Raw genomic sequence first — 12,404 nt, 5'->3', positions numbered from 1 at the left:
ATGCTCCCTACATGCGCCAATAAGGGCATCAAGACGTTATCACGTCGGCTAGGAGAGCAGGGAGTCAGATGTCGCTGCGTGTCTCCTGACTTGTCACTGTTGTGCGCGATGCTCAATGTTAAGATTATGAACCGCTAAAGTAATCATAATTGGTTGTTCGAAATGATCCAGCAACTGGAAAAGCAGCACAGCGGTTGTCTGGAGGTTCGCCTACCGGCTCCTGGAATTAAAGCCTCTTCTCCCTTAAAATCAAAAGTGACTTGATGGCGGCCATACGGCTGTGCGTCTTCCATCACCACAGCTCTAGCCTTATTCTCGTGCGGCCTCTTCCAGAAGCACCTCGGAACCACCCGCAGCTCTAGCCGACTGTTTGCCTGGCTGTCCCGCTCCGGAGCGACTAGTCCATTCTGTAGGGCTGTTCTGAGAGCGCTTGCCTTTAAAGGCGGGGACCTGGTGGCCTCTACACGGTGGCTAACTCGCCCCCGCCCCCCCTCGGCTGGGCACGCCCCTGCAGGTGGGTCTATTGGTTGCCGGGCCGTGGGACGAGCGGCGATTGGGCGACCTGTGAGGACGCCGGTTCCAGGCCTCTGTCCGCTGGGCCATGGCTGCGCCGGACCTCCGCTCGGAGCTGGACTCGCTGCTTCTGCAACTGCTCCGGGACCTGGAAGAACTGGAGGCGAAGCGGGCGGCGCTGAACGCCCGGGTGGAGGAGGTGGGACCTTGGAGAGGGGTGGGCGTGCGTGCGGGGGGAAACCGAGTCTCACCACCCTCTCTTACCCCAGGGCTGGCTCTCCCTCTCCAAAGCTCGCTATGCCATGGGCGCCAAGTCTGTAGGTCCTCTGCAGTATGCCTCCCACATGGAGCCACAGGTCTGCGTCTACACCAGGTGAAGAGCCATGCTTGCTGGAGCCGGTGGGTGGGCAGGGTCCAGGCTGGGGCCTCCAAATATCCATACTGCCTTCTTGTTCTTCAGCGAGGCCCAGGACGGACTCCAGAAGTTCTGGGTGATGAGAGCCAGCGCCCAGACTCCAGAGGAGCTGGGACCCCGTGAGGCAGGTGAGTCCCTCTTTCTTCCCGTCAGGGCGCTCTCCCAGTGTGGAATACAAAATGTACAGGATAATAGAGGAGGTGAGTTTATTAAGGGTGTTGCGATAGAGAGGGCGGCCTGGATTGGAGGATCACAGTGTCTTGGCAGGCTGTTTTCTTCTGTAGGGAGAAATAGACAAGTTATAGCTGAGGTACCTTACAGTTGGGATAGTTTTGCAATCAGGGCAAGTTTCATTCAGTTGAACAGAAAATGTTTATATGTCTAACTGGTTTCAGAGGAGAAACTTATAATTTCAATCACTTATGAGATGAATGGGGAGTTGGAGGATCTGTCCGACCTTCAGCATGTTCAGGCAAAATGGGGAAAGTCAGTGTGTTGGCACTATCACAGCTAAACAAGGGGTCATCTGCTGATCTTGAGAGTCATGGGAAAGAGTGGTCAGGGCCTCATCTGAATCACAAAGGGAAGGGTTGTTCTTTGTGGTAAGATGTTCTCTGGAACATAAATGGTTGGAGGCATTTTTCCAGCCATCGGTGTTTGTCAGGATCATGAGCTCAAATCAAGTTCAACATTGTCACAGAGGAGACAAGGTACAAGTAATGTACCCCAACCTCCAGTCTGTCTTTCTCCAGCTTTGCGCAGGCGCAAGGGTCTCACCAAAACCCCAGAGCCGGAGTCCTCCCCAGCCCCCCGGGACCCTCTGAATTGGTTTGGAATCCTGGTTCCTCACAGTCTGCGGCATGCCCAAGCCAGCTTCCGAGAGGGTGAGTGGATGCTCTATCTACTGGAAGCACTTGAGCACTGACGCCATGCCTGGCTGGGGTTAATCTGCAAAGGGTTTTCTAGGTTTTCTCCTTAGCAGGCTTTTGTTGCACAGCTGCTGTTTTTTGTTTTGTTTTGTTTTATTTTTTGTTTTTTCAAAAAAGCATTTACTGGCTGTTGGCAGTGTTCCAGGCTCATGCTAGGTGCTGGGGATACAGCAGGAAACAATAAACAGCCCTCGTAGATTGAAGGGAGAGCGAGAACATGCAAATAACTAAATAGGCTCTTTATATAATACCAGGTAGTAAGAATTGTTATGAAAAAAATAAGATAGGGTATGGTGGATGGAGTGAGACAAGAGTGGGGAGGGTAACTATTTTATGGAAGGTAGTCTGGAAAGGCCTCTCTGAAGAGATGGAGGTGATCTGGAGGATCTGTGCTATAGGCAGAGGGACCAGCCAGGGCAAAAGCTTTGAGATGAAATCATGTTCAGGATGGCAGAGAGGAGGCCAAGTGGGCTGGAGTGCCACTTATGCATCAGGGACTGGAAGGAGTGAGATCAGAGGGGCTGGGCCCAGGTGATTTTAGGTGTAGGTCCTGATGAAGACTTTGGGGAGTCACGGATTGCTCTGAAGAGAGTGAGGCACAGTTGGACCCACAGAGTGATAGAAGACTGGCAAGAACAGAGGGACGAAGCAGGTGCCAGAGACCAGCCAAGCTTGCAATGCAGGTAGAGGCAGTGAAGGAGAGGGTCACTGATAAGAACCTGCATGTTTTGAGAGTACAAGCGACAAGATTTGCTGACAGATCATTTTGAGAGTAAGGGAAGGAGAAGAGTGAAGGATAAGCCCACAGATTCCAACAGGAACACCTGGGAGAGTGAAGCTGCTCTCACCTGGTGTGAGAGGGCTGCACAGCTACAGCCAAGGGTAAGTCAGGAGTTGGGCAAGAGTATGTTCCTAGGCTGTGTGGTGGGGACTCTGATCGGGTGTCAGGACACAAGCATCCAAGTTTGGAAGAGACCTGGGCTGGAAAGAGAGATTTGGGGAGCCCACTGCCTAACATTGGTGTTTAAATTTCCAAGTTGCTGGCACAGATACAGCATTAAAGCAGAGATCAGCAGAGGGCCTCAGAGTGTGGACAGAAGGTAGGAGGAAGAAGGGGAGAAACCACTGGAGGAAACTGAGAAGTAGCAGTGAGACAGGAGCAACACTCAAAGGGTGAGAGATCCAAGAGGAGAAAGTGAAGGAGGTGAGCAGATGTGTGGCCAGCCCTCCTGGCAGGCAGGTAGGCTGAAGACTGGATGGGCAAGTGGATTGGGCATGGAGGGCCCAAATGACTTAATAGCAGAAGCATCAGGGTAGACCTCGTGGCTCAGCGGTTTGGTGCCGCCTTCAGTCCAGGGCGTGGTCCCGGAGACCTAGGATCGAGTCCCGCATGGGGCTTCCTGCATGGAGCCTGCTTCTCCCTCTGTCTCTCTCTCTGTCTCAAATAAATAAATAAATCTTTAAAAGAAAAAAAGAAGCATCAGGCAAAAGCCACCTAGATGGGGATCCAGAATGTGGAGCACTCTTGAGGGCAGAGAAAACGTGTAGAAAGAGAAGGCAGGAAAAAAGAAGGACTATTAAAATGAAGGAAGGAAATGAGGGCATGCAGTAGTGTTATGATCTGTGAGTAATATGATCAGTGTTAGTTCCTGGTGGGTAATATAAGGGAGTAAAGGAAGTCTATTGCAGAGGTGACATTTTTGTAAAGATCTGAAGGAGGTGAGGGTGTGGGGTCTAGTGAGATTCTGAAGTAGCCAATGCAAGGCTCTTCCTGGAATATTTTAGGAATACTGTGGAGGCCAGAGAGTTCTGGGGGCTTTCCAGTCCCTGGGAATGTTCAGAGCCCCCTGAGTCATGTGTCACATTGAAGATACCATGGTGACAGTCTTATCTCTTCTTCTAGGCCTGCAGCTGGCTGCAGACATGGCCAGCCTTCAGATCCGCATCGACTGGGGTCGAAGCCAGCTCCGGGGGCTCCAGGAGAAACTCAAGCATCTGGAGCCAGAATCTGCCTGACTTGTGACCAGAGGCAGGGTCGTGAGCACAGCTGTTCTTTGGTGTGGCTGCCTTATCTCAGGACTCCTTGCTTCACAGATTGCCCCTGCTCCTATTCCCACCTCAACAAGTTCCTACTCCTTAAAATTTCTCTGGTTTGCATGTTTCTAGCTTTGTTAGGTATGAAACTTTGAAGAGACCAACTGAATACTCTTGAAAGTCACTACCGTGAAACTACTTCTAAGTTTGTATTCTCCTAGGACACATTCATGTGGGGCAGGGGCAAAGCTGTTAGGTTAGTTTATAAACAACCAGAACAGCCTCATAGATGTATCAGCTGTGGTTTCTTTACAGAATGAAATACTGCATAATTAGTGGTAGAGAAGGACAAGAAATAGATGCTTCAGTTTCACTAGATTCTCAAAACTCATTTTGATGTAGGAAAAAACAAATATGGCTAATAAATCAAGACAGTATGATTCCATGTCAATAAAAAACATGAACACCTGAGTAGATAAGGTAGTCCTTGACAGGTTTTAGGCCAGAAAATGAAAAAGGGAACTCTAAGTACTCTTTCATTATCTCTGTAGGAGCAAGACCAAACTGCTTTTAAGTTTTGAAGGGCTAGATGTATTTCCTGTGACGGGAACTGTGTCTTCATTTTCTTACTGGGTTGTTCGTATTTTTAGCAGTTTGTAGAAGGTAATCTTTATGTTTGGGGACAATTACTTCTTTGTTCATAATATGAAGTGTAAATATTTTTCCCCGTTTCTCTTATAACTTTGCTTCTGGTGTTTTGTTTTTGAAATCTTCATTGTAAAATAAAGCACATTACATTACTCAAAATAATTGAATAGCTTAATGAATAAGGTGAAAGCTATAGTAACTATCACTCAACTTTTTTTTAAGTTAATTTCCTTAATTGACTTTAAGAGTTGAATTTATCAGCCGTTTTATAATTTCTGGATTTAGGGTGGTAAATGATGTGATAAAGGAATTCTCCAGTATTTTCCATAGAACTTCTATGGTTTCATTTAGGGTCTGGGGTGAATCCTGCATCTGAGTCTAAAGTGCCGCCCGGCTACAGACTCACCGCTTGTTGGAGACCATGGTAATCCCAGGACCGCCCCTCCTTTTACTCTCCGTTAATGCGGAGCTTCTGCACTCGCATCGCAGTCGTTCAGATTTATGACCGGATGGGGGGAGCCTTCAGCTTGAGCTGTCAGTGAAAAACCTAATGGAAGCACTTTTCAAAACGAAACTGGAGAAAAAAGCATATCCCCTCCCACAGAGGTTGAATTTGAGAACACAATCCTGCTACCAACCGGGTGTCAACCAGTGAGATTTTGAAGCCAAAATAAGTAAAAGAAAACAATTCGTTTTTGTTTTTCACAGAAAAGATATTCACGTGGAACTCCGGTTCCAGGCGGGATCCTTTATTTTAGATGTCAGTTGGTGTCGATGCAGTAGCCCTCCTTTCACTGAAGTTGGCCTTTGGGTACGCGAGCCGGCAGTTCCCGCCAACACCCCGCAGGCAGCCCCCCCGCGACCGTCCTACGGGGGGATTTCCGGGCGCAGGAGTTCCCGCCCCCAACGGAGACCCGGATGTGCCGGCCCAGGCCCCGGCAGGGAGCGAGGCCTCGCGAAGGGCTCGCGCAGCCGCAGTCAGATGTTCCGGGGCGGGGCGAGCCCCGCGGTCCTCGGCGGCCGCTGCTGCTCTGTGGAGGCGGGGGTGGCACGCTGAAGTAAGTGATATGTGCAAAATGAAAGCCGTGCACGTAGCGCCTCCCATATGGTCTAGCGGTTAGGATTCCTGGTTTTCACCCAGGCGGCCCGGGTTCGACTCCCGGTATGGGAATGGGAGTACCTTTTTGTTTTCTACTTAGGCAGAATTTTGTATTTTCGCCACTGGAGTGCGTCAGGTCAAATTGGACGTTTCTCTCTATGTAACCTTAGAGAAATCAGGGCCCGGAAAACTCTAGGACCGATCACCCTGTGTTTTGAACAAAGTTTTAATTTTCCATCACATCATTAACTGGTTTCTCTGTCAGTAACTCATTATAGAAGATACCGTTATATTTAAATATTGAATAATATTTAAGATATTCAAAATTCATTGTCGATCTCAGCGGAGGGTGACCGCTGCCCGGCAGCTTCCACACACCCCTGGGGGGAGCCTGCTAGGGAGGAAGGAAGGTCAGCTGGAGTCACGACCCTTGCAGCTCCTGCTGGAGCGGGTCCAAAGCTGGGCTGCAGCAAGCGCAGCCGTCTCTGGAGGGCAGAAGGTAAGTCACGAATGGACTGGAGAGGCCCGCTGGAAGAAGTCTCTGGCAATTTAATTTTTCCTGGCCTTGCGGCTGCTTTGTTTGCCTTCTAGTCCAGTGGTTGGGGTTCCTAAGCAATGTGGCTTGCCCTGTTAGTTGAACTTTTAAAGAGTCCCCCTCAACACTTGCACACTTGCAGTCAAAGGAGAGACAAACCTACAAACCGGAGTCACTAAGTGCCTTCGTCAGTGTTCCACCCGCTTTATCAGGTTCATTTACTCAACCCAGGGCTGCGGTCCTCCATTCAGAAGTGGATCACTACACTCATTTATTCATTCATACATTTGGAGGGGGAAGAATTTATTTCTGAAATCATATTAAGTATATAGGTTAAAATAGGATACAGTGGAGCTCAGAAGTCATCACTTTGGTCCTCACAAGACAAAAAAAGCTGAATAAACTAAAATTTAACAACTCTTCTTAGATCCATTGGAAAATTGAAGTCACAGGATGAATAGCTGCCTTGAAAATTGGGAAGAAGAATGAGCACAAAGTCATAGTATAAGGCTCAGAAGCTGCTGCTGGAGCCAGGAACTGGTAGGAAAACTTGAGGGCTAATTGACCCTGATGAGAGAAAAACTCTCTAAAGGCCTGTTATATAAGGGAGGCTTATTCTATTTTTATTTTATTTTGACACATTAAATATTTATTGCTCTTTTGCAGAACAAGAGTCCTAGACAGTTAACCATCATGGTGGCTTAATTCAGACAAAAATAGCCAAGCGGCATCAATTTATTAGCAGAGCAGTTTTAACAGCAGCTCACTAAATTGTTAACACAATCATTTTCTAGAAAATACTAATCTAGTCACGTCAATATGAAATAGGTGAAACACAAGAATGCTATAAAGATTTTGTGCAATGCACTTTTAGTTCTCCACAGTTTTGTTGGGTATGAAGCAAATATAACTGGGCTCTGATGTAGAGAATTATTGATATAATTTTCAAGTTTTTCAGTGTGGGAAAGGGATGGTGGCTGTTGCCCTCCTCAGCATGGAGCCCATGACCTGCCCTGGGCAAGTTCAGACCCAACTCACACATCTGCAAGCAGACTAGAAATAGCCAATCAGGTAAATGCCAGTTTTCCGCAAATTAAAACTGATAAAAAGAAACATAAGATTTTGACAAAAAAGTTTCCAACTCTGTTTGAAATCTAGGCATGGATCAATGGCCATCAGACTCAGAACCCTCAGGAAAACTGGAAGAAATTCTTCAGAGATGACAAAGGCAAAGGTTTTCTACCTGAGCTTCAGGGTGGTCAGCACAACCTCACTTCTGCACTCAGCTCCTCAGCCAGGACAGAGAGAAAAAGGCAGATTCACCAGAGGAGCTGGGACATTCTTATTTATAAATGAAGGAAATGAAGAGGCCCCAACCAGAGCAAGTACAGATTTTGTGAAAGAATAAAGGCCTCGAGTATGACATTGATCAAAGGCAAAAGAAGAGATTTCTATCTACAGTAACATCTTTAATTTTTCCAAAGGGGAAGCCATTTTAGGTTTCTTTCTAGGTCAGCATGACTATATAAACTTTGCTTAAACCAAAAGCCTGATTTATTAGGTTTCTTTCTAGGTCAGCATGACTATATAAACTTTGCTTAAACCAAAAGCCTGATTTATAGCCCTCCAAGCATACGTCATGCATCTGCTTTGTAAATGAAACCATGTAAAGGTAAACCATCATGTCCTTAAGGTGTTGACTACACCTGCTCCTTGCATTTCTTAACATTAAAACTTGTGATTCCTGCCTATATGTTAATCTGTAATCTCTTGACCTTTTACAAGATGTAAAACTATAATCCTGTACAAAGTGTTCATTGTCTGGAGCATTATCTTCTCTGTGAAGAGTATGTTTCCCAGGCAGCTGTCCTAATGGGCTTGAATAAAAATTTCTTTTAGAGTTTCTAAGTTGTACTCATATTGCATTGACAACCCTCACATTCTTTTTTTAATTTAAATTCAATCAGCCAACATATAATATATCATTATTTTCAGATGTAATTTTCCACAATTTATTGGTTGTGTATAACACTCAGTGCTTATCACATCATGTGCCCTCCTTAATGCCCTCATATTCTTGTGGGCTTTACCTCCAGAAACCCTACCAAGTTGTTAGGGTCCAGATGAGCAGAATCCCCTGCTGCTTCTGGCAAGAGAGGGGAAAGTAACCACTTTGAAATATGCCAGAGCACCCAGTTATCCTCAACAAAGGCCTATCCTAAAACAAACAAATAAAACAAAACAAAACAAACAAACAAACCAAAGGCCTATCCTCAGGGAAACTATTTTACTAGAGCCCACCCAACCTAGAGAAAGAGAAATGATCCTAACCCCCTCTAGCCTTCTATGTCACATAAGGGAGAATAAAAAGCTAAGAAGCACTTATGAAGGTTACAGCCTGAGGGCGGAAGCTCAGTAAAAAACTGTACATTATACTTCCCTTCCCGCCATGTGTTATCACCACATCACTAAGGTTCTTGTTATGATATATAATAATACAACTGAAAGAACTGTAAGGGTCGGAACCTATGTAAGAAGAAATCTGATGGGAAACCCAAACACAACAGAGGAGACTAAAGTAAGGGTATTATGCTAAGTGAAATAAGGTGATTGGAGAAAGACAATCATCATATGGTTTCACTCATATGTGGAATATAAGAAATAGTGAAAGGGACCATAAGGGAAGGAGGGGAAACTGAATGGGGAAAAATCAGAGAGGAAGACAAACCATGAGAGGCTCTTGACTCTGGAAAAACAAATGGAGGGTTGCTGAATGGGAGATGGGAGTGGGGGGATAGGGTAACTGGGTGACAGGCATTAGGGAGGGCAGGAGATGTGATAAACACTGGGTGTTATGAAATATGTTGGCAAATTGAATTTAAGAAAATAAAAACACTGGAGGAAATTTTAGCCTCTGACACCAACAGCTACAGCAAACAATAAGCACAGACTGATTCCTAGCCAGATAAATATAAATCTCACACTAAAAGTCTATTTAACTCAATTCCTTTTACCTGTTACATCACATCTACCTTTCAACAAAAATTTAAAAGTTGGAGGATAAAGCATGTCTGTAATTGAGAACCTCTATCAGCCCATATCCTATATGTGGGGCTTTGGAAGTGGGGCTTTCCATCTCTGTTGGATGATCTTAGGTTGCCAGTAGTTTTCCTGGTATAACGTTCTCAGAACCCTTGTCAGCCTGTGCGGTTCTTGGGGTTTCAGCCCTCAGACAAGACAGTCCTCCACAGATATTTCCTGGATAACCTCATCTCTATTCTTGTTTCTGCTGAGATGTCCAGTTGGAACCATGAGTCACAAACCCAGTCTCTTTAGCGAAAGATTGTCCAGCCACACCCTTGACCCTTTTTTTCAGAGCACACTTTCCAACAGTGAATTTCTTAATATTTGAATCCTTTGTAATCTTAATAGCCTGAGAACCACCCAAATCATCAAGAGCTGGCTCCTTTTTGTTTAACTGTCCTTTTCTTAATTTACTTCTTTTGCTTTTTACTATAAGCATCAAGGAGAATCAGTCTGTGCCTTCAACACTTACTTAGAAATTTCTTCAGCTAAATATCCAAGTTCATTGCTTCTAAGTTCTACTTTCTGTCAAACAGTAGAATACAATTCAGCCAAGTTCTCTACCACTTTGAAAAATGGATTGCTTTTCTTCAGTGTCCAAAACATGTTCCTCATTTTCTTCTAAATTCTTTCCAGAAACACGTTTAACTTTCCTATTTCTACTAATGTTCTGTTCACGTCAATATTTATATTCTCTAAGAGGATAGAAGCATTCTTTACTATGCTCCTTACTTATATTTTAGCTCTGGCCAGAATAACCTTTAATGTCCATATGTATTTCCATTGAACATCTCTTCAAGGCATTCCAGGCTTCTTCTGTCTTGTGCTTCAAAATTCTTCCAGCCTCTATTTCTTACCCAATTCCCAAGCCACATTCTACATTCTTAAGCAATTGTTACAGGAACCCCCTACTTCATGGTATCAGAATCTACATGAGTTTCCTAGGGCTGCCATTATAAATTACCACAAACTTGGTAATTTATTATCTCTTAGTTCTGAGGCCAGAAGTCTAAAATTATGCTGTTGCTAGGGCCACCCTTCCTCTGAAGGCATCTTATATGGCCTTTTCCCTCTGCGTCTCTTCTCTTCCTGTAAGGACAACAGTGATTGGATATAGGGCCTATTCTAATCCAATATAACATCATTTTAGCTTATTTTCATCTTCAAAGATCCTATTTCCAAATAAGATCATACACTGATGTTGCAGGTGGACAAGAATTTGGGAGAAGACACTGTTCACCTCACTACTGAGCACATGTTGGAACAAATTACAAGACTAGTGGATTCTTATAGTTCTTATAAATGCTATCTTGATTCAGCTTTGAGCTCTGGCTGGAGGCCAATTTCCCTTCTAAGTAGCTAATTAAATCCACACCCCAACCACTTCCTTTATCAGGCTCTCACACTAATGGGCTATTGTATCCCTATCCTATTCTCTCCAGGGCCAGGTATCAGACACCCAGGGGAAGCCCCTATGCCCCTGAGCCTGCTGAAATTATTCAAACTAGCCAATCCTAACCCTGGTTACCCCGACTAATCCATTCATTCCCCAGGAAATCCTCATAAAGTCTTTTGTGTACAGGTTCCTCTTCACTCTCTCTGCCTCTTGATCTCACCCTTGGTCATTCTTTGTCCCCCACTGCCACCCTCTTTCCCCCACATGATGTGTACCCCTTCTCTTGGGAACCTTGAGTAAAATAAACCATCTTTTCAGTGGCAGTTGTTTTCTGATCTATTGGCCTTACCATGCCTAAATAGTAGTAGTAGTAGTAGTAGTAGTAGTAGTAGTAGTAGTAATAGTTGTCGTAGTAGTAGTAATAATAATAAATAAATAAAACCTACCAAAACAATTGGCCCAGCAAAGCAGGATGGCTTGGTTCCAGACCAAATGACATGACACTAGACTTTTCTTGACTTACATGCTCTTGCAGATAGCAGTAGCTACCTGGGCAGGCATGCCACTGGCTAGCATGTTGGTGCTGTGGGCCATAGCTGCTTTTTGTTTCCTCTACCAGATGTTGCTGTGAATCTACTCCACAAGTTGTGAAATTTGTGAACAGTCCTCCCTTATATTCTCTCTGAGTCAAGGTGTTAAGTGTCCAGGACAGAGAAGTTGGAGGCAGCTCAAATTAATCAGCTACTTCTCATTGTTAAGAGGCTCCTCTGAAGAGAGTTAGGTGTGACCTCATCCAAGTGGCAGGAGATGGTCTGAGCAGCCTACTGGTCAGCAAATGGTGAGGCCAATGAAGTCATTTTATCCTATAACAGTCAATTTATTTGGCCTATTCCACACTACAGTAGGAGACTACTCTGTCTCAAATCATTTATAGAGTCAATGTGAGGGCATCCTAGTGATCATGGCACCCACATGTCATGTGGTCCTGTGGTAAAGGGCATAATTGTTATGCTGCTGTTTGTCTAACTTCCTGACTTAGTTGGGTAGGGGAGACCACATGGATGGAAACCAGTAGCGCAAAGCTTAATGAAAAGGGAAAGATTGGGGGCACTATCCTTACCCTATCTAAGACCCCTGAGGAAGTCATGCCATTGTTTTAGGAATGTAAAACTCATGGACCCTTCTGAGTGCTGCTGCTTACCAGTACACCAAGGGCCTTATGCTCAAAACCTGGGTCTTCAAAATACTGATAAGGCCACTGTTGCTCTCATGGAAGTCCATGTGGACCCTCAGAGGTCAATTGAGACATCACAGAGAGGGAGGCCACTGCCTACAGACAGGACCACTGGACCACAAGAGTTTACCTGTTAAGTATTCAAAGGTCAAAATGGTTTGGGACACACAGGAGACTAAAACAAAAACTAAAATTTTTACCTGCCTATACATATAAGTCATTTTTAAAGACTTTACCCAAAAAAGATAGTGGAAAAAAAATTGGTACTTCAAGACAATTACACTGTCCCGAGAACAGGCTATTATAGCTCTTTAAGTGCAAACCCCTATCTTTGGGAGGTGGATTTGGAAGGCTTGGAAGGAGAAAGAGCCACCTATTAGGGGCTCCTCCCTTTCCTCTGCTTTTGCTGTAACCACTTAGAACACACATAGTGTTATTAGTCACAGATAGAAACTATAAATTGTGCATTCAGGCAGCTAAAAGACTAAGATGAACAAACAAACCAAAAAAGGAAAAA

General features: G+C 44.9%; 1 protein-coding gene, 1 long non-coding RNA gene and 1 other non-coding gene across 4 annotated transcripts; all 3 read left to right on the top strand.

Moving 5' to 3' along the window:
- The first annotated feature begins 35 nt into the window (after nucleotides 1-35).
- On the top strand, nucleotides 36-4,698 carry VMA22 (vacuolar ATPase assembly factor VMA22). Of its 2 annotated transcripts, none has more exons than XM_025996612.2 (5): nucleotides 36-712; nucleotides 783-886; nucleotides 974-1,056; nucleotides 1,681-1,812; nucleotides 3,761-4,698. In XM_025996612.2, exons 1-5 carry the CDS (start codon nucleotides 602-604, stop codon nucleotides 3,871-3,873), a joined length of 543 nt encoding a protein of 180 aa, XP_025852397.1. In that variant the 5' UTR covers nucleotides 36-601; the 3' UTR covers nucleotides 3,874-4,698. The 2 variants fall into 2 exon arrangements, with proteins under 2 accessions (XP_025852397.1, XP_025852396.1); XM_025996611.2 differs by having other exon boundaries at nucleotides 580-712; nucleotides 1,666-1,812.
- Nucleotides 4,699-5,566: 868 nt separating this feature from the next.
- Nucleotides 5,567-12,404, top strand: LOC112918552 (uncharacterized). The gene is made up of 4 exons (XR_011994582.1): nucleotides 5,567-6,137; nucleotides 7,124-7,244; nucleotides 7,332-7,684; nucleotides 7,747-12,404. It is a non-coding gene; the product is annotated as an uncharacterized lncRNA (long non-coding RNA).
- Nucleotides 5,639-5,710, top strand: TRNAE-UUC (transfer RNA glutamic acid (anticodon UUC)). The gene has a single exon. It is a non-coding gene; the product is annotated as a tRNA-Glu (tRNA).

This window comes from Vulpes vulpes, chromosome 9 (genome assembly GCF_048418805.1).
Source record: "Vulpes vulpes isolate BD-2025 chromosome 9, VulVul3, whole genome shotgun sequence".
Taxonomy (NCBI): domain Eukaryota; kingdom Metazoa; phylum Chordata; class Mammalia; order Carnivora; family Canidae; genus Vulpes; species Vulpes vulpes.
Note: the sequence above shows the minus strand (reverse complement) of the source record. Positions and strands in the feature narration are given on the sequence as shown.

Excerpts from the sequence above, each read along its gene's own strand:
- VMA22 (XM_025996611.2), top strand. The coding sequence starts at position 602 with ATGGCTGCGCCGGACCTCCGCTCGGAGCTGGACTCGCTGCTTCTGCAA. Across the intron at positions 1,057-1,665 it reads GCTGGGACCCCGTGAGGCAG|TCTGTCTTTCTCCAGCTTTG; the intron begins GTGAGTCCCTCT and ends CCCAACCTCCAG. Across the intron at positions 1,813-3,760 it reads CCAAGCCAGCTTCCGAGAGG|GCCTGCAGCTGGCTGCAGAC; the intron begins GTGAGTGGATGC and ends CTCTTCTTCTAG.